At 43.1% G+C, this 21004-nt stretch overlaps 1 protein-coding gene across 7 annotated transcripts in view; it reads right to left on the reverse strand.

The window, feature by feature from the left end:
• The window catches only part of Znf385b (zinc finger protein 385B), a 407065-nt gene that overhangs the window by 282092 nt on the left and 103969 nt on the right, over positions 1-21004 (reverse strand). The window contains exon 5 of one of the 7 annotated variants that reach the window (XM_052723006.1): positions 11279-11407. The exons of 5 other annotated variants lie outside the window; for them this stretch is intronic. In XM_052723006.1, coding sequence (XP_052578966.1) covers positions 11279-11407 — 129 coding nt within the window. Of the gene's footprint in view, positions 1-11278; positions 11704-21004 lie in introns of those variants that run through there. One more of the 7 variants, XM_052723004.1, reaches the window with a different exon arrangement.

The raw sequence follows: 21004 nt of genomic DNA on the forward strand, positions 1-21004 counted from the left end.
TAGCATTAATAGCTTGCAACTAAAGGTTATATTAGGTAACCATATATCAGATAAGTGCTTATAAAGGATTGTTTATTTTGTATAATTTTTTAAATTTTTTTATAATATTGTATAATTTATAATCTATTATTGAAATGAGAGAAAGCAGAACAATTTACAAATTATCTACTTTGATACTTGTGTAGGGAGGTTTCCAAGTTTGACTAAAAGAAAACTGAGACCATATTTACTCAATTATGTTACAGGTTTTTTTTTTTTTTTTTAGGTTTTCTTTTAATTAGCAAATCAAAGCACAAACTTTCCTCTCCTGCCCTTATTCCTCCTCCAAATCACAGATCCATTAAACTTTTAATCCATGGTGATTCCTGCTAAGTATTGGATTTGTTACACCATGCTAAAGAAGCGTGCCCTTTAGCGTGAGGTGTGTGGAGGATAGTTAATTACACTGCACATGAAGCCCCTTTCCTAGTCAGACATGATAAAATGTGATGCTCATGTTAACATCATTGACTAGTAAGCCTGCTCCTTCAGGTTGAAATCATCAACCCAGGCCTCCTCCTGGTCGGAAAGACTTTACACTTTTCCTGTGGAATAAGAGAAACTTACTGACCACAGCCTCTTTTCATACCTTGCCTTTCTAAGTTCAAACTACTCTATTGATTATGGCATCTACTCTTTCATATGTAGATGACCAAGCTGCATCCAGACTCAGCAAAAGAACTGAGGTGATGTATGGGCGCTGCTAAGAGTGTGCATGTATGTGTGTGTGTCAGGTTGTCATGTACCAAGGTGTGCGTGTGTCAGGTTGTCATGTATCTAGGTGTGCATGTGTGGGTTGTCATGTATCTAGGTGTGCGTGTGTTGGGTTGTCATGTATCTAGGTGTGTGTGTGTTGGGTTGTCATGTATCTAGGTGTGCGTGTGCGTGTGTCAGGTTGTCATGTATCAAGGTGTGCGTGTGTCGGGTTGTCATGTATCTAGGTGTGTGTGTGTGTCAGGTTGTCAGGTATCTAGGTGTGCGTGTGTCGGGTTGTCATGTATCTAGGTGTGTGTGCGTGTGTCAGGTTGTCATGTATCTAGGTGTGTGTGTGTCAGGTTGTCATGTATCTAGGTGTGTGTGTTGGGTTGTCATGTATCTAGGTGTGTGTGTGTCAGGTTGTCATGTATCTAGGTCTGTGTGTGTCAGGTTGTCATGTATCTAGGTGTGCGTGTGTCGGGTTGTCATGTATCTAGGTGTGCGTGTGTCAGGTTGTCAAGTATCTAGGTGTGCGTGTGTCAGGTTGTCATGTATCTAGGTGTGTGTGTGTCAGGTTGTCATGTATCTAGGTGTGCGTGTGTCGGGTTGTCATGTATCTAGGTGTGTGTGTGTGTCAGGTTGTCATGTATCTAGGTGTGCATGTGTTGGGTTGTCATGTATCTAGGTATGCGTGTGTTGGGTTGTCATGTATCTAGGTGTGTGTGTGTGTGTCAGGTTGTCATGTATCTAGGTGTGCGTGTGTTGGGTTGTCATGTATCTAGGTGTGCGTGTGTCGGGTTGTCATGTATCAACGTGTGCGTGTGTCAGGTTGTCATGTATCTAGGTGTGTGTTGGGTTGTCATGTATCTAGGTGTGTGTTTCAGGTTGTCATGTATCTAGGTGTGCGTGTGTCGGGTTGTCATGTATCTAGGTGTGCATGTGTCGGGTTATCATGTATCTAGGTGTGTGTGTGTCAGGTTGTCATGTATCTAGGTGTGCATGTGTCGGGTTGTCATGTATCTAGGTGTGCGTGTGTCGGGTTGTCATGTATCTAGGTGTGCATGTGTCGGGTTATCATATATCTAGGTGTGTGTGTGTCAGGTTGTCATGTATCTAGGTGTGCGTGTGTCGGGTTGTCATGTATCTAGGTGTGCGTGTGTCGGGTTGTCATGTATCTAGGTGTGCGTGTGTCAGGTTGTCAAATATCTAGGTGTGTGTGTGTCGTGTTGTCATGTATCTAGGTGTGCGTGTGTCAGGTTGTCATGTATCTAGGTGTGCGTGTGTCAGGTTGTCATGTGTCTAGGTGTGTGTGCGTGTGTCAGGTTGTCAAGTATCTAGGTGTGTGTGTGTTGTGTTGTCATGTATCTAGGTGTGCGTGTGTCAGGTTGTCATGTGTCTAGGTGTGCGTGTGTTGGGTTGTCATGTATCTAGGTGTGTGTGTGTCAGGCTGTCATGTATCTAGGTGTGTGTGTCAGGTTGTCATGTATCTAGGTGTGTGTGTGTCGGGTTGTCATGTATCTAGGTGTGCATGTGTCAGGTTGTCATGTATCTAGGTGTGTGTGTGTCGGGTTGTCATGTATCTAGGTGTGCGTGTGTCAGGTTGTCATGTATCTAGGTGTGCGTGTGTTGGGTTGTCATGTGTCTAGGTGTGCGTGTGTCAGGTTGTCATGTATCTAGGTGTGCGTGTGTCGGGTTGTCATGTGTCTAGGTGTGCGTGTGTTGGGTTGTCATGTATCTAGGTGTGTGTGTGTGTGTGTGTGTGTGTGTGTGTGTGTGTGTGTGTGTGTCGGGTTGTCATGTATCTAGGTGTGCATGTGTCGGGTTGTCATGTATCTAGGTGTGTGTGTGTCAGGTTGTCATGTATCTAGGTGTGCACTATCATCACTACTGCTTTTATTACACTAATTTGTCATCAGTGTAGTGAGCAAATTCTACTTTTCTATTCTCAGGATCATGGCAGGGACCAGATGGAATAACAGTTGCGTATGAATGAAGAATTAAAAGCAATAGATTTCCAAATGTATCATCCTGAAACTTTCCCACTGAAATAGACACTTTGCGGGGCCTCCACTGCCCACAGGTTCGCATCCTGTTGCGTTCAAGTTGCAGCTGCTGTGCTCAACCCCACATCTCCCACCAACACCGACCACTTTTAGGTTTATCTTGAGATCTTAATTTTACTACAAGATAGCTACAGTACAAGGAAGATGAATTTGCACACAATAGCAATAATAGATTTGCACATAATAGTAACAATAATAGATTGATTGAGCACTCAGTGCACATCTAGACATAAGGCATCATTTGGCATCTCCGCAGCTCTCACTGTGCTTATCGTCTGATGACACCGGACTCTCCATTTTCCCTCGGCTTGCCATTCTCGATCTTTACCCCAGCCATAAGCTGAATCTGTTACTTTCGTGCTCTTCAGATGAGGAGACTGAATCTTTACTGGTAAAATCATCTGCCTGTTTGGTCGTGCCAGTTATGGCATGGCTGGATTCTGAATGCCTCAGATAACCATTCCCAAATCACTCCACTTCTAGAAGCAGAACTGGTACACCCAAATACATGGCCACCTAGTGTTACTCTCTTAACTTAATATGCTCATGTAACCATTGCATCAGAGAAGGGATGATCACAGACTGTTAGCATCCATCCAACCCCTAAACCACCTTTAATCACATTGAAATCACAACCTGCTTTTGTTTCAACAGGCCCTTGCTTATGGACAAGTACTCGGTGCATGCTGGTCTTGCTGGTCATACTTATGAAATCACGAGAAGCCTCCACCTTTACCCACACTGCTCACATGTTCAGCCCAGCTGAGCAAAGAGCAGGGTTTAGGCTGCATCACTCTAATCTTTCTGTGATTGCCAGGGACCAAGTGTAGCGGTCACCGTTTGCATCCCTTTGGCAGATTCAGGACAGAAACAACTCAAAGCAGAAACTGTTTCTTTTGACTTAGTTTCCAGAAGGTTCCAAGGGTCCATAGATGCCTGGCTGTGTGCATCTGAGTAGAACACGTGATGTCAGGAATCTGGGCCTGAGGAGAGCTGTTCACTCCGTGGCCAGCCAGGAAGCAGAGAAACGGGAATGCTGACTCTAGGCTAGCTTCCTCCAGCTCTCTTCTTTGCTCTCCATGCCCTCCTTCCACAGGACAGAACTGGCCACATTCACGGTGAGTCTTGCCCACTCAGTTAATGCTCTCTGGGAACACCTCATAGACACCCACACAGATGTGCCTCTCTAATCTCCTATGTGATTCTAAATCTAGCCCAGCTGACAAGGATTAACCACTGCACCATCTCACATTGTAGGGGCAGATGGCAATCATACCATCCTTTCCCCTCAGATTTATGTTTTGTCAATATTTCTCCATCTGTTTTTCACTCCCTTCCTCGTGTCCTCTTCACTGAATTAACCTAGTGGTTCTAAGTAGGTCTGCAGAGTAGGAGCATTTGGAGACCATTAAAAGCTTTGATTCCTGTATTGCACCTCCAGAGACTGACATTCAGTGTGGAAGGGATCAGCATTGACACTGCCTGTGCTTTTCTATGTATTTTCTATACTTGTCGGATAATGTGAATAGTTTAACGACCAGTTCATAAGTGACTGAATCGAATCACAAATTAGGGTACTTCATTCTAAGTTCATAGGAGCCAGGTACACCTTGGGTATAGGTGTTCAACCAGTTTTTGTTACATCAGTTTCCTTAGAACTCCTTATGAAGATAGGAAGACTAAATGAGTTCTCACGTATGAAGGGCAGGGTATAACATTAGTTTGAAAGTTAACTATTGCTACTGTTATTACTAAGTCCTATAATTTACACCACTCACCACACATGTTCCATTAAATAGAGACAACAATAAAATCTGTTGCTAAGAATCTAGTGTTGGTTAAACCAGTCTTAGCTGAACCAAGAGATCTGTGTTATAGACTATTTTCCTGCTATCTCTATTAAAGAATGATCCACAGCCATTTCAGAACTCCTGATAGAAGTGGTATCCACTCCAGACTTCCCAGAAGTCGGAAAAAGTTAAACACTCAGGATATAGATGATGACATCTCACTTCACCCATCGTATGTTTAAATATACAAACTCCAAAAGTTACAGGTAGACAACGGCCTAGCAGACTATCACTTATCACATAATACATAAAGCACAGGAAAATGGTGGCGGAAGAAGTTACTGTGGATTCATTTCTGAATCTAGTTAACCCTGCCCTCTGAAAAACCTTCAGCAAAGAAGGGGTAGTTCTGGTTTGTTTTCTTGTTTTTTGTTGTTTTTGTTTTTGAAGACAGAGAAGCTTCTAGAAGATACTTCTTATAAAAAACAACAACACTAATGACTCAGAAAACAAGATCAAATAAACAAAAACCTCCCTAGTACCAGCATTACTATAGATCTATAACAATCACTGATCAATACCATGTTCAAAATCTCAAAGAGACATTTGGCTAAATGCCCCTGTGGTGTTGCAGACTTTCTAGAAGAGATCAGAAGACATGAGTCTGCAAAACGCTAACAACCTAGGTACTCCCTCATAAAGGCATCTCTTTATTATTTAATTGCTATTTCCATATAGATGCATGTATATATAAATATTTTGATATTTCCATATACATGTATTTCCACCTCACAGTTTAGTTCATTTTGTGCTATCTAACAGAATATCTAAGACAGGATAATTTATAAAGAGCCAACATTCACATCTTAGGAACAGAGAACGAGAAGTCTGAGATCAAGGGCTGGACCTGACAAGGACCTTTTGCTCTAGAAAGCATCACACAGCAAAGGCAAGAGGTTGGCTTACAAATACACTCCCAGCCTTTTATGATGATGGCATTACTCCATTCATGAGAGTGGAGTGCTCATGAACTAAGCACCTGCCTCAGACCCCTCTACTCCACACCGTTGACACTAGGGATTGTTTCCAACACGTGAATTTTGGGTGACACATTCAAACCACAGTGTTTATCTTTTAGGAAATTTAAGAGTCTTTCAAACTAGGATCTTGACCTTGCCAGGACCTTTTCAATTTTAAAAGAGAAAATATTGGAAGATGTTCTGTGATTGAAAGCTCTATCACGGATTCATGTTGGTCATTTGCTATAACAAACATACTGTGTGATCAACTATGACTGAGGTGTGTAGGATGTTACTAGAGAGAACATGGAGAGGAATGCTTGAGGTAAAGAGAGAAGAATCTTTTCCTAAAGAGCATAGTTTAGATACCAGAAAAGGTCACAGATCTCATTTTAAACAGACAGAAGAAGGGATGCATAACATAGTAATATTCTTGGCTGGAAAACTGAGGGTGGGGATTGGCAATAAAAAACAGGTTGATGGGGGAAGCAAAAATATTTATATTTATACTTGGAAATATAAGTAATCAGATTGAAAGAGGCATATATTGTTAATAGACATGAACAAATAAGGTAATACAATGTGTCTTTCAGTGCACTAGATACCGAGAAATAAAGTGATGGCTGAGGGGGGAGCATTTAGGTCAAAGAAGATATGGTTTACTCAACAATACTTTACCACCACAGGAGCAGCCTTGCATTTTCAAAACTCAGGTCAACTGCACTTAAACTAATCGATTTGAGATCGAAATGGGTTTCTTGGTTTGACATAACACATGACTGACACAGGGAAACCTGAGGTCATCCTTTAGATCAGGAACAGAAAGGGTGAAGGAATGTCCCACACATCTTTTCTCCCAAAATCACGAATTGATTATAAGGTATCCTGGCAAGGAAAGGAAACTAACACAGTGCATGAAGTTCACTCCACTCACGTTTTTTCGGACTTTGGGGATTAAATTACATATTGATGTGTATGTATTCCCGGTGGGACTATTTACAGAAACATGCGGGTCTGAGGAAGTGAGAGGAGAACAGTACGGTAATGCAGAAGGCGACTAAGCGGAGCATTTTTCACTGTAGCCTCAGGGGAAAGCAGGAGTCTCCAAATAGGACCCCTTTGTGTTCCTGCAGGGAGAGCCAAGACACATGCCCATGGTATGTTCTAGAGAGGTGAAAATTCGGGCAGCTCAGGGGTTAGTGTAGATTAGCATATGTACAATTACACATAAATACGTTGTACAGTTAGTGTGATAATCCAATATTTAACCTGCTCAAACATTCTGCTACCACAGGGTACATGTAGTGGACACAGATATTATCTTCTCCACTTTACCTCGAAACAGTGAGTTCAAGCTTTTCTGCCAAATCAAACCGGAAACTCCCCTGGCATTTCGAAGAAAGCCAGGGGGCAGCCAAACAATGAGTCCCGTGATTAGTGAGGAAAAAGAACATTTAAATAAAGACCAGAGAGAGTGGTGGAGCAGGGGCCCCGCAGGAGAAAACTTCCATTAAGCATCCTAAGTACAACCAAGAAAAACTAATTTATAAATATTTCAAATCTGATGAAGTCCTGGAAATGTTCTAACTGACAAGGGATAACAATTGGAAGCTAATTGTATAATCCTCATTTATTTGAAATGTCACTGGCAGCTATTATTTATTGTTCTGCTGTTATTGATTTATTTTAGTAATTATAGGAAGCTTTCACATACTTATTATTTCCATTCTATGGTACTATTTTTACCCATTTTACGTTTCTCAAATGGTAACTTAACAGCAGGCATGTTTAGGCATAAAACTAACAGGAGAAATGGATTGCTTTTGCAGGAGCAGGGAGCCTTCGTGTTGACTTTTGCAAAAACCAAGGTCATAGGCTGTCTGTCACCTAAAGAGTTTCTTACTGGGAAAGCAGGTAGGGAGGTTCAATCACTGCAGGACATCCGGCCAAACTTGGAGTCAGCTCAACAACAATCAACTTTAGGATACCTATGACCCCAAAGCTGCAGGTGACATGATGAAGGTTAAAATTATTACTATTGTTAGATAAAATGTAAAGTTTAACTAGAAGTCCTGTATGTTTTTACTTGCTAAAATCTAGCAACCATAAAACAAGATCTTCTTCGTTAGTTCATTAGTGGGAAGTAAGGAATAGAAAGTCAATGAAAAGACACAATGACAGAAAATAGAGCTTTGAGGTCAGAGACATGCTCTTGTTAAACCATAGACACCTCAGCAACACACCCCAAAACCGACTGTAAAGTCCATAAATTATCCAGACCATTGGGAAGTGGGAAAGGCCCCGTGAACTAGTCCTGTTCTCAATTAAAACCGATTTACCCTCATGGACTAATGAACTGTTAATGAAAAGCTGCTAATGAACAAGTCCAGATTGTTGATCTTTGATATGAAAGTGTGAACGGTTGGTAGAGCACTTCCTCGGAACTTCTCAGACTCTGTTTCTTTTTTTTTTCTTTTCTTTTCTTTTTTTTTTTTTTTTTGGTTTTCCGAGACAGGGTTTCCCTGTGTAGCTCTGCGCCTTTCCTGGAACTCACTTGGTAGCCCAGGCTGGCCTTGAACTCACAGAGATCCTCCTGGCTCTGCCTCCCAAGTGCTGGGATTAAAGGCGTGCGCCACCACCGCCCGGCCAGACTCTGTTTCTTACAAAGAGAAATTGCTGGCGGGATGGAGGCAGATCTGTCAAGTTGACTCCTGCTCCTCCTGAGTGGATTTTCTTCACTGTTTTGTAACATGGAAAAATTTAACTATTCTAGAGAATTCTGACATCCTAAAACTTTCTAAAGGCTTTCATTGAGTAAACACAACATCATCTAGAATTTCAGGAGAAAATGTCAGTAGTATCTTACAGCCTTTCAATTCTCAACCCATAAACACAACTAGTTCTCTGGGCTTTGGGGTAATAAACATGAAGTATTTCTAAAATAAAGTCCACTGTATAATGTGAGAATGGCTGGTGGCTTGACATCCCCAAAAGAGTAAAAGAAAAATAAGTTGTTTAAAATTATGCTTCATCTAAAATCTCATCCTTTCTAATTAAAATGGCATGTGCTACATCCCTATATTTCAACAATAACATTTTTTCTTAAATCGCTTAAGTTTATTTTGTTTCTCTCTGTGTCTCTCCATCTCCCTCTCTCTGTCTCTCTGTCTCTCTCTGTCTCTCTGTCTCTCTCTCTCTCTGTGTCCATGCACACACATACTACATGCACAGGTGCCCACAGGTAGCAGACATGGCAGACTGCCAGGAGCTTAGAGTTGTAGGCAGCTGTAGGCTACCCAACATGGGTGCTGGGAACTGGACTCAGGTCTTCTGAAAGAGCAGTGCATACTCTCAACTGCTGAGCCATCTGGAGAGATGGCTCATCTTCAATCTTTAATTGTGTGTAATCATTTAAGCTAGGCAAAGATCCAAGAAGAGAGAGAGAGAAAGAGAGAGAGAAAAATAATGAAATTAAAGGTTTCAAAGGGGCATTCAGACCACAAGAGGAAAAAAACATATTATCAACATTTCAGTATGTACAACCCAGTCCACCTGCATGCCTACTGCAGCATACAGAGAACAAAAACTCTAAGAAATCATTATACTTATTACTAAGAACAATAATAAGAACATATTATTCCCTTAAAAATCTTGGTAATTTTGGTCACCTCTGCTTCAAAAAGTTTCAACAAGTGTTACTTTCTGATGGAAATAAAAACCTAAGAACACATTCATAAGCAAATTTCATCTATAAGCATTCCATGAAAGCAAACAAAACTTGTTTTTAAGATTTCAAGATAAGGTCTTTGCAGGACAGAATCCATTTTTCAGATTTGTAATGTCTCCTCAGACTGTTTCGGGTTGATGTCTGAACTCACCCTGCTCTGAGCACATATATAAACAACCAAGCATTGGCTGTTTACATAAAATATGAAATGTGCAAATGCTTTCCACTCCCTGTACCAGGGTGTTAGCATGCATTAGCAGAGGAGCCGGGAAGCGTTGTCATAAATTGCAAAACATGGTCAGGCCCAGTAGAGTGGTTTCTACATATGCACTGCAAAGAGAGGGACAGATATATGATAGAGACCAGAGCTATCTTGACGTTGCATCCTAGAAAAGGTCTACACTGGACCATGGCAGCAACATCAGATTTGTGGGTCCTGAATGAACCAGCAGAAAGAACTTTGGAGAAATGAGGACGTCTCCAGAGTGAGGTGGAGCTTTTCTCTCTTGAGGGTCTCACTGGGTTCTTCCACCTCTCCTTCCCTTCTTTCCTTTTTTAAATCCTAGCACACACAACCAGCTTTGGCAGAACACCAAAATCCCAGCCCTGGACCATCAAGTGACCATTACCATAAAAAGAGCTGCTAAATAAGAAACCATGTGCTCAGGATGGAACTCATTTCATGCTTTCAAAAGCACACAGTGGCTTCTAGCGAGATAGTGGCCCTGGGACTTGCCGAGACAGATTGGTGAACACAAATGGTTTGCTCCTGATGTGTCTGCTTAGCCAGGCTTTACATGTACCGGCAGTAAATGGGGTTCCTGAGTCTTCTAAGAAGCACACACCTATCTATAACTTTAAAGCTGAAAACTATAAACAGCAGCAGCCTAGCAGCCTTAAATACATTTAGGAAGAAAAACACACTCACATATATGATCAAATCTCACATGCCATGTTAGCTTCCAATCACAGATTTCTCTGTGCCCCTAACATACGCAACACATAATAAACATAATACTATTTGAACATGACACAACATTCATACCCCCTTTCTTGTTTAGAAACAGCTTCTGGCCACATACAATTAGAGTTGAGCAGAACCTAAGCAACAGGACCTCTCTATTAGGAGGCTGACTTAGAGCCTACCCCTACCATGTTGGTTTGCCAGTACCCTATACTTCAAATGTTACATCAGATCTTTCCAAGCATGATCGTCTGGTCATTTAACTTCCCCAGGTGAGCACCAGGGAAAGTTACATTTACATGACAGAATATGCTACACTTAAAATATCACATCTAGCCTATGCATGCTTCATAAAGAAATACTACTCATTTTCCCCTCTTGGTCAGCACACCATCACTGGAAACCAATTACTGCAGGCTGTCCACTGCATGACAGGTCATAACTTTTAATTATTAATAATGTCAGGCTTAACAAGGTGTCATCTCCAGTATGCAAGCCATTGCTCCCACTTTCTCAGCTACCTTGTAAACATGATTTGTTTCCTCCTACATATTTTTCATGTCAAAGATTCTGTGAAACATATTTTGTTTATAGCCTTTTTATATATCTATACCTGAAACACATAATAACACTGCTAATTGCCTACTTTCCTTAATGATAGCAAATCGCATATCACCGACTTGTTCTGAATGTTTAAAATGCAGAGGAAGTCACCTGCTGGTAAGATGTCCTCAGCACACAGCTAGTAAAGGAAAGAAAAAAAAAAGGAGAAAAAGAATGCTTATCACACCCATTTAGAGAGTAACTTCCGAATAAAATTAAGGGCTGCTGCATTTGCTCTTCAATTGCCCCCTTCAGAAGTGTCAGCCCAATATAATACACACCACTGATGACTCCACAGGATTCAGAACAACGGTTGAAAGAACCAGTTCCTGGCATCCCAGACCCCAGCATCCAAGTTTTAGAATAAAGATGCTCACCTCTGCTAGGGAGTCCACTCCACATCCTGGCAGGGATTTCAGCAGCTTCACCAGCAACCAAGTTGGATAAACAAAACTTCCAGGATGTGGCCAGTGTGATGTACAGTGCTACCGGGACTTGGCTCCAGCCTGATTATCCGTGACAGCCCCACGTTACATCAGTGCCGCTCAAAACCTTCCCGTGGCTGGCTTATTGCGCTCTCATTGAAAATCCTTTACATGCTGGCAGCATTTTAGGGAAGGACGAGCACGCTCTGAGTCATTTGTTAGGAAAGCAGAGCAGTTTCAATCTGGAGCTCTACGCAGCAGCACTGTCAACTTACGAGTCGGAGGTGGATTGGTGCCGAGAAACAGGCAACCTAAGCCTTCATTATCAATGCATGAAATCAGCCACTGTGATCACATTCGAGCAAGCCACAAAAAGGATGCAATTATGAAAGGCTCCACAGATTTAGCAACAAACCTTGTGGAATGAAGAATCGTCTTTCAAAATTGTGTGAATGTTAAAAATAGCTCTGGCTTTTCAACAATAAGCAGGGTACCGAGAAGAAATCAGTAGTCTATAGTATAAGGACTAAGCATTAACACTGCAAAACCCAAACCAGCTGTAGTTCCCAGGACTTCTTCATTCACAAATCAAGTCTCTGGAGTCTATGGCAATTACGGGGAACAGTTTCCATATATTTGACAATTTCTATTAAGAAGCAAGCTAACTGTCCTTTAACTCTTAAGTGCCATCAGTACATTAAGATGACAGGAAGAAATGTGCAGGGCTCTGCCAGCAGCAGATCAGGATGCTCTCAGTTCTATTCTAAGTTCTTAAACACCAAAAATTTAGTTATTCTGTGTGACGAAAAGAATAACCGTGTAAGAAAGAGGCTAATTGCAATGCCATGCCTTCGCCTATCTTAAAATGAAAAAAAAAGAGCAAATAGGTGCATTAAATTCATATATCCCACTTCTGGCCAACCCCAAATAGAAATATTTACCTTCTTAGATTACTCCTCCTCTTTTGTTACTAACAAATAGATGCAATACCCAGCCGACGTGGTCTTTAAAAAACATACAGTAACTCAGAAAGGAGCGACGATTTGAGGTTGCAAAAACACGTGTCTTTGATGTGCGCATGCAAAGTAGAAAGCAAAGGAAGCCATGAAACATTCGTCATAAATCACCAAGAAAACCCAAAGCAATTCCTAACAGGCTGCCTTCACAACGATCACACTTAAGGATCTGGTGCAGTTTTAAGACCAGGTGTTAGGTTCTCACTGAGTCTGTAAGGGCGGAGCAAATCAGGATGCATGCTCTAAGGCCATAGTTGGACTGGAGAATTTGTGAGTGACTGGATCAGGGGTAGTAGTGATGTGACTGTTTCAGATGATGCTTTGAACAGTGTGTTCAGTAGAAAACACCTGTGCAAAAATGAGCTCTAGATGTCACATTCATTTGCATGAACAGCATGTTGGAGCAACTTCACACAAGGTACTCCCATTGGGGTTCCTCACTGGGTCTTTAGATACAGGATTGACTCCTTACACACTGCTACCAAACAGGATACAGGCATATACCAGTGGACATATACATAGCATGCGTATGAATGCACACATCCAGACACTGTCACTTTTGCAGTTATTTATGCCCTTTAAATTTTATGTATTGTGTGAAGACCCCAAGGCAACAGTTGAATGTATCATGAGACCATGACACTGCACATCACAGATTTCCCAGCTGCTCGGTATCCTGCTGTTAATTTCTTTGTCCTCCTTCCCTTCTTCCTCACCCTCTTCTCCCTCAGATACAGACACAAGCCTCATCGTATAAAATACTACAGGGAAGGCTGTGCCTGAAGATGCTTCCATTATTACTGCAAGCAAAGAACCCTAGCAATAAGACAATAGTTTAAACTGATGGAGCTGGAGAGATGGCTCAGCGGTTAACAGCATGTGCTGCTCTTGCAGAGGACCTGGCTTCCACTCCCAGCACCCATGTGGGGGCTCACAACTTCCTGCAAATTCAGTTCCAAGATGCCCTCTTCTGGCTTCCAAGGGCACCAGGCACACACATGCTATTCATACATAGACGAAGATATTCACATATACACACAAAATAAAAAGAATTTTAAAAATGGTATGTATTCAATTGCTTTTCATAAAACATTTAGTATGTGATACATTCCAAATACCAATATTTTTGTATTTTTGGAAGGTGACCCTTCACTTATACCATAAATGACTGGCATGACATATCCTGCCAGATCTGGGGCAATAACTCTCTAATCAGACACACTAACATTTCTGTAGCAAAATATGCATATTCATCCAAGACAGAATAAGTAAAGACCACAATTAACCTCAGATCCGTTCAGACCGATTTTCCCATCAGAATGAATTATGAAGCTCCCTGGTTTGTGGAACTTCTTAGGTTGCAAGAATTACACAGTGAAGGCTGCGGATCCCTCAAAGGGTTTCTGCTTAAAAGCTCTGGCTGGGAAAGTGGTACCTAAGCAGGACTTCTCTTGCATAAGCAAAACGTAGAGGGCAGCGTTCCTGTAGGCACAAAAGGGAAGGCACTAGGAAGTCTGAGGTACAAAGCAGAGCAGAAAAGTGGCAATAATACAGGATGCCAAAACTGGGACATGGGGACCTAAGGCAAGAAGAGGCCATCCTGGATTAACGAACAATAATTAAAACCCCACACAGCAGTGTCAACCATTCACTGGTTACTGGGTGTAAGTGGGGTGGGTGTGTGTTCAAGTGTGTGTGTGTGTGTGTGTGTGTGTGTGTGTGTGTGTGTGTGTGTGTGTGTGTGTGTTGCATGCATGTGAGTGTGCGGTGCATGGGAAGGTCAAAGCAGGACACTGAGTGCTCTCTGTCATGCTCTACATCGCTGTATTGAGACAGAGTCTCTCACTGAAGTGGAAATTTGTGCTCTGGCCTAGGCTGGCTAGCCAGCAAGCTCCAGGATTTGTCCATCTCTGCTCAGTGCTGAGGTTCCAGGCACAAGCAGTCCTGCTCAGCATTTTTCCTAGGTGCTAGGGATTTGGGCTTAGGTCATTCTGCTTGACGATCAAGTGCTCTTACCTACTGAGCCATCTGTTCAGCCCCAAGTATTCCAAAGCTAATACATTAAAGTCAAGAAGAAATAGAAAAGGGAAGGATATATTTTCAAAATGAGCATGAAACACTGGGTTTTATGCCTTTCTTATTCTGTTCTCATTGTACCCATACGCAAAGTATCTATTGTACTAAATATTACGTGCCATGCTCTGAATGTTTCTTATTTGTGTGTGCTCTGTACAGTACTAACTGTGGAAATCTTCAAAATCACTTGCAAAAATAGTTGCATTCTTCACCATAAATCTTTCCAAGATGCACCAAGACGGTGCATCTTCTTGGTGTTCCTCCTACAAGTCAACCTCCCCAAAAGTGTATTTTAAAGTTATTTTATTATTTTTTCCCACATATGGGCGTTCTGCCTGCATGTGTGTCTGTGCACCACATGTGTGCCCAGTGTCCATGAAGACCACAGGCGGGCGTTGGACCCCCTGGAACTGGAGTTACAGATGGCTGTGAGCCACCATGTGGGTGCCGGGAACTGAACCTGGGCCCTCTGGAAGAACAGTCAGTGCTCATAACCACTGAGCCATCTCTTCAGTTCCCCTGAATAATGTATTTTGAAAAGTAAGTCTAGTACAGACCTTTAGCATAGCAAAGCATGAACTTGACTTAAGCTTTTGATCCTACAGAACAGCAGCAATTCTCTTAAAACACTTCCTGATGGCCTTTTGGGAAGAAGGCTTGCTCTGGGGGAAAGTCACAGAGCACAGTGATGTGAACAGATGTCTTCCTAGTTTCTGTTTAGAGTGTAGGGCTCTAATCGTAAGTTCTAGGATGTGATCACAGAGTCATTTTACAAGAGAAGAAAATTTCATTTTTCTAGAAGTCTTTGGTGTGTTTTAAATAAGTCCACAATTGTCTCTTTAGCTACCAAAGTGATATTTTGATGGTCTGATACAGTTATTTTAATTTGTAAGAGTAAATGGCTTTCCCAGATGCTCGGGAACACCTGAAGAATAAAATCATAATATCCTACCTAAAGGTCATGGTCTCTTTGACATATACTTCTAAGGCATGCTCATGCAGGTGTAGGTGAACTTCCGGCATCTATAGGACAACAGTCTTTGGACTTACAATGCAGGCTCCTAAGAGTGTGACCTCTGGAAATAAAGTGGGTCAACACAACATGAATGCTGTTATACTCAGCCCATAAAACATGCAACACCTAGCCCGCACAGCTCCTCCAGATGCTCATCTGTGGAGAAGAAATAACCTACTTCACAGTTGGCCCAAGAACCAGCATCCAGACGAACCAAGGCCACATACCAATGCCACAGCCAGCTGTAATGTGCTGCAGGGATTTCTAACCGAGGCAGCCTCTTTCCCATCATGCTGTTAAGGTGTGAAAAATAGAATAACGGTGTGCAAAGAGTCCAGTCAGTCAGGGTGACAGGACAGTTGTCCCATGACAGAGGTTGAACTCATCAATTTTACATCATCACTGAGCCAGCTACCCCAAAGTCTTTCTTCTAGGTCCTTTTAGAAGTGATAACATTTTTTTCTCAAGAAGGCATCATGGCTTTGAGAATACCTTTGATGATTCCAAACCCTCACTACCACACTCTAATGGCTTAAGACGATGTTCACACTTAAAAGTGTTGCTATTTATTTCTCAAAATCTAAAAAACTAACACTGGAAGCTAACTAGCCCTTACCTTTTGAAAAATAAAATATTCCTGAAAGTTCATAGCCAAAGCACTCTTTAGGTGGAACCCCTTAGCTGAAAAAGGGCCAACCTCGCCTTTTAATTCTTTTTAATTTTTTTTTAATCTAAAACCCTGTGTGTATTCCTTCCTTAGAATTCTATACTTACACAATAAGCACCTTTGTTTACTATTTTAACCACTTGTACAGTACATGGCGTTGTTCGATGATGATTTCAAATCCACCACACTGGTAGTTCTAAATTTGTAACATCATCCAAATTGGCCAAGGCTCTCTGCAAGGTGATGTGTCTGGAGTGACAGCTCCACCCTGCATCCTATTTTCAAATTACTCTCATTACTATGAGCCTCAAACCCAGGGAGCTCTTCAGTATGATTCTCAAGTAAATGTTGCTGGGGAGGCAGAGAGGAGCCACCCATAGCATCCCTGCTTGAAGGATGGATTTTGCAAAATACTTCAAAATCAAAGTCACCAGTACAGGTGAGACAGTGATTCGGAGAAGTACGAGATATTCCCTGTGACGCATCGTCAGCAAGAGACGTGAACTCCCTCTCCTGGGCTCTCTCATTAGAAAAACAGGAACAGAAACTCATACCTATTCTCCAAGGTCCAAGCGTGTGTATTTAGACCAGGCCCTTGCCCCTGTATTTGGGGTTTTTTTTGGTTTGGTTTTTCGAGACAGGGTTTCTCTGTGTAGCTTTGCGCCTCTCCTGGAACTCACTTGGTAGCCCAGGCTGGCCTCGAACTCACAGAGATCTGCCTGGCTCTGCCTCCCGAGTGCTGGGATTAAAGGCATGCACCACCACCGCCCGGCCTTTTTTTGTTTGTTTTTGTTTTTGTTTTTTTGTTTTTTTAGAGACAGGGTTTCTCTGTGTAGCTTTGCGCCTTTCCTGGAACTCACTCTGTAGCCCAGGCTGGCCTCAAACTCACAGAGATCCGCCTGCCTCTGCCTCCTGAGTGCTGGGATTAAAGGCGTGCGCCACCACCGCCCGGCGGCCCTTGCCCCTGTAAAGTCCATTATTTCACAAAAACTCATGGACTCTGCCCAGTAAAAAGAAGACGGCGTGATCATTATTATAAGATAAAAAAAAAAAAAGTCTCTTAGGGGCTTGGGGCTGAGTACACTGTAACTAGTTTAGCCACCCCCTTGCACTAAAATGACACTGATATTTCTTCAGTTAGTTGTCATGTTTTCATCTTAGCACTAATGAGTCAAAAATCAAAGCAGGAACAGAGAGATGACTCTGCAGTTAAGAACACTGGCTGCTCCTCCAGAGGACCCGGGTTCCATTCCTAGCACCCACAGCCATCTGTAACTCCAGTTCCACGGGATCTGGTACCCTCTTGGGACCTCCGTGGGCACTAGACACACGAGAGGTGCAAAGACATACATGCAGGCATAACACTCATATATGCATAGGAAACAAAAAAATAATTGAAAAGAAAAGAACAGTGCATTGGTACAGCGCACACCTGTAAAGACAACGCTAAGGAGTTGGAGGCAGGAGGATTGCAAGTTAGAGGTTGTCCTGGGATATATAATGAGACTCGTGTCAGAATACTTTTAAAAGGAAAAGAGGGAGAGAAAGAAGACAAAAAGCTTTAGTGGTCCTGGGTGAGTGGATTCTGCTAGCCCCGTCTGCACACTGATCATTGAAACCTGTGCCGGCCTCCCTAACTTTCATGTTCATACCTAGAATTTTTCAGCATTCCTGTAATATTTCCCCGCAAAGGAGGTGATAACAGATCATTTAAATAGCCATTTTCATTCCTGAGTACTAGGGAACAAGCTGTCCTCCTTCCCCAACTACACACAACTGACACCCCTAGAGATTTTGCTAATGCATATAAAAATGCTCACAAGGTCTGTGAACACGTCCCACCTCTTTGTGCACATCCACACACAATCCTCATTATTTTGTGTGGTTCTTCGCTTGCCATACTTATTAATGTGAGTTCCAGCCACATGTGGGAATGAGGCAACGCCATCATTTCTATATACCTTTGGCACCATCGTGTGGTAGTTCTGTGTCATTGCACCTTCAAATCTAAAGGCTGTTTTTTTTTTTTTTTTTTTTTTTTTTTTTTTAAGGTTTGGGGGAAATGCACTTGAGGATAAATTCCGCATCTTAAGTATATGTGAGACGCAAGATGAGAGAGATCTGTGCACTCAAACCCCAACACATACTTTAATGGACATAGTATCCATTACAGTGTCTCACCCCCACATGGTGTTTAACAGTTTGAGAGGAAAATCCACTCAAAGGATCCTGGAGGTCCAAGGAGATGCACAGACACAAAGTTTCACAACGTTGCAACTGTCAAACCCTCTTCTCATCCTGTTCTTTGTCCCCACTCCACCATCTTAAGTCTCTGCTGCAGAGCACCCCAGAGTTTTAGCATTCTTATCCTGCCACCTAGAGTGTACAGTTCTTAAACTCAAACTCAATTTAAAATTTCAAAGCTAGGGCAGCTAGAGAGCTTGGCTCAGTCTAGCAAAGGGTAAAGCGCCTGTTTGACAATCTGAAGAGGCGGGGTGAGGCAGGCTGCTCCTGCAGTCCTAGCATTGCTGAAACCCCGAGAGGAGGATCCCTGGAACTTCCTGGCCAGCCCAGATAGACAATCAGTAAGCTCCAGTTTCAGTGAGAGACCCTCAAAAATTAAGGTGGAAAACAATTGAGCAAGACATCTTCTGGCCTCCACATGTATATACATGCACAGCACACACATGCACACGCACGTGCGCGCGCGCACACACGCGTGTACACACACACACACACACACACACACACACACACACACACACGCACTCCTGAAGGACAAATCAAAAGTGCCTCTTGGCTGTAGGCAGGGTCATTTTGAACTTGCACTTCCCTGTGACGGACCAGCAGCCTCACCCCAGTTCTCGCTGCCTCACAGTGTTCCCTTGCCGATACTGTCTATGGAAGAAGCTGGGTTTAACCTCTGCAAAGTGGGGGCTGTGGTCAGAATGAGCCTGGCTACTGACGGCACCAACTGCCCAGACATATACAGGACACCACTGGTGGCCACCTGCTGCTCATGAACGTGCAGAGTCTACAAGTACAGCCTACCTGAACCCAGCACACATTTCTCATTTCTGACCCAGAGAATGAGGATTAAGTGAAAATTGTATCACTTAAGAAGAAAATAAAAATGTTTTAAACCCTTTGGCCCATCTCCCCAAACTTCCAAACTTCTCTTTCTAACTCTCTGTTCCAGGTCCTCCTCCATCTTTTGGGTGCGCCAAGCTTGCTCTCAACACGAGATTCTGAACATTGCCTTTGCTTCTTCTGGGTCTCTTTCCCTTCCATGACTAACTTATTTTTAATCTTTAGCCTTAACATGCCAGCTTTACATGAGGATGAGACATTCCTTTCAAATTTGTTACAGAAGAGAAAGAGAAAAATTAACCTTGTAGTCAGTAAACAACCGGAAAGCCATGTTAGATAAGGAAGTGCCCTGGATCCTTTTTGCTCTTTACTTTGTATCTAATTTGTTGCGGGAAAGCACAGAGAGAACTCAGGGCTGCTGGAAGGCCTGGAAAAGGGTTGCTCTCCATAGCCCTGGCTTACCTCAAACACAATGAGAGGAAAACTGCATCCACTGTCACTCACTTGACACAAACTTTGGGTCCCCTAGGAAGAGGAACCTTCAATTGAGGAACTGCCTAGATCGGACTGGCCTATAACCATATCTATGAGGTATTTTCTTAATTGCGAATTGATACAGGATGTTGGAGCCCATGGTGGTAGGTGCCATCCCTGGGCAGGTCAGCCTGGGCTGTGTAAGAAGGGCAGATGCTGAGCAAGTCAGGGGAAGCAAGCCAGGAAGCAGAGTTTTACTCAGGTCTCTGCTTCAGTTCCTGACTCAGGGGCCTGCCTTGAGTGTCACCTTTGGCATCTCTTGAGGGTGGCCTACAACCAGGTAGCCAAGTAAACCCTTCCCTCCCCTGAGTGGCTTTTAGTCAGAGTTGTGTCACAGCACCAGAAAGAAACCAGGCACCCACCACCTCACAGGCTGCAAGTCGAGGGTCCGCGTCGTTATTTCAGTCTTTCCAGGGTACCCGCCAGCGCTAGCACACTTCTGATCCAGTCTGGATATGTGTCTCCTGCCACCAAACAGCGGAAGCCCCTTGCTCTCAGCCTGACCTTTCTTATCTTCAAACATTACTGGTGGCAAAGCGTTGCCTAGGGCAAGATCAGAACTGACTCCCTGGCAGTGAACTCTTGGCCATTCTGAAGAAACAGAGATCTCAAAAGACCCAGAACAACATCAGTTCCTACCAAACCCCAGGCAACACGGTTCTCCACAGCAGGTACCAGCATTCCTTAAGGACACAGTGAACAAAATGTTAAATGAGTATTTGTCACGCTACCCGGCCAATATCCTGCTTCTGCCTCAGAGGACAAGAGCATCAGAGTTGAGAGGTGTTGCTCACTGATGGGCGGGAGAGCCCGTGAGCAACAGAAGCTGGCCTTTCTGCAGACACGGGCTGCAAGTGAAGCATCACCTGTTTTGTGACTTAGCTTCCAGGCTAGACCCCAGCAACCACTAGGTACAAACTTGACAAACAGCTGCCCCGCCCAACCTGTATCAGTAGACGGGAGGTGAGGAAGCAGTCCACAGACTGCCTTGTCCCCAACACCAGCCCCATTTTTCTCTCCCCATTCAGCTCAGTTGCCTTATTATACATGTATCTAAAATTAAAAGTTCATGTTCTGGGTGCAGAGCATCCTTGACAGGTCAAATCCCGGGTCCTGCAGCACAACCGTACAGTGGCAGCTTCAGCATCATCGTGGAAGCTCTTACAAGACCTCCAGCTTCAGCTGAGAATTAGGGAATTAGTACCTCACAGCTGGAGCCCAGAAATATGCACACTAGCCAGCTCTCCAGGTAAGAGGTCTATAATCACCCGTTCACTCTT

The sequence above is a fragment of the Peromyscus californicus genome, unplaced genomic scaffold (genome assembly GCF_007827085.1).
Source record: "Peromyscus californicus insignis strain IS unplaced genomic scaffold, ASM782708v3 Scaffold_7__1_contigs__length_154581171, whole genome shotgun sequence".
In the NCBI taxonomy this organism is placed as follows: Eukaryota; Metazoa; Chordata; class Mammalia; order Rodentia; family Cricetidae; genus Peromyscus; species Peromyscus californicus.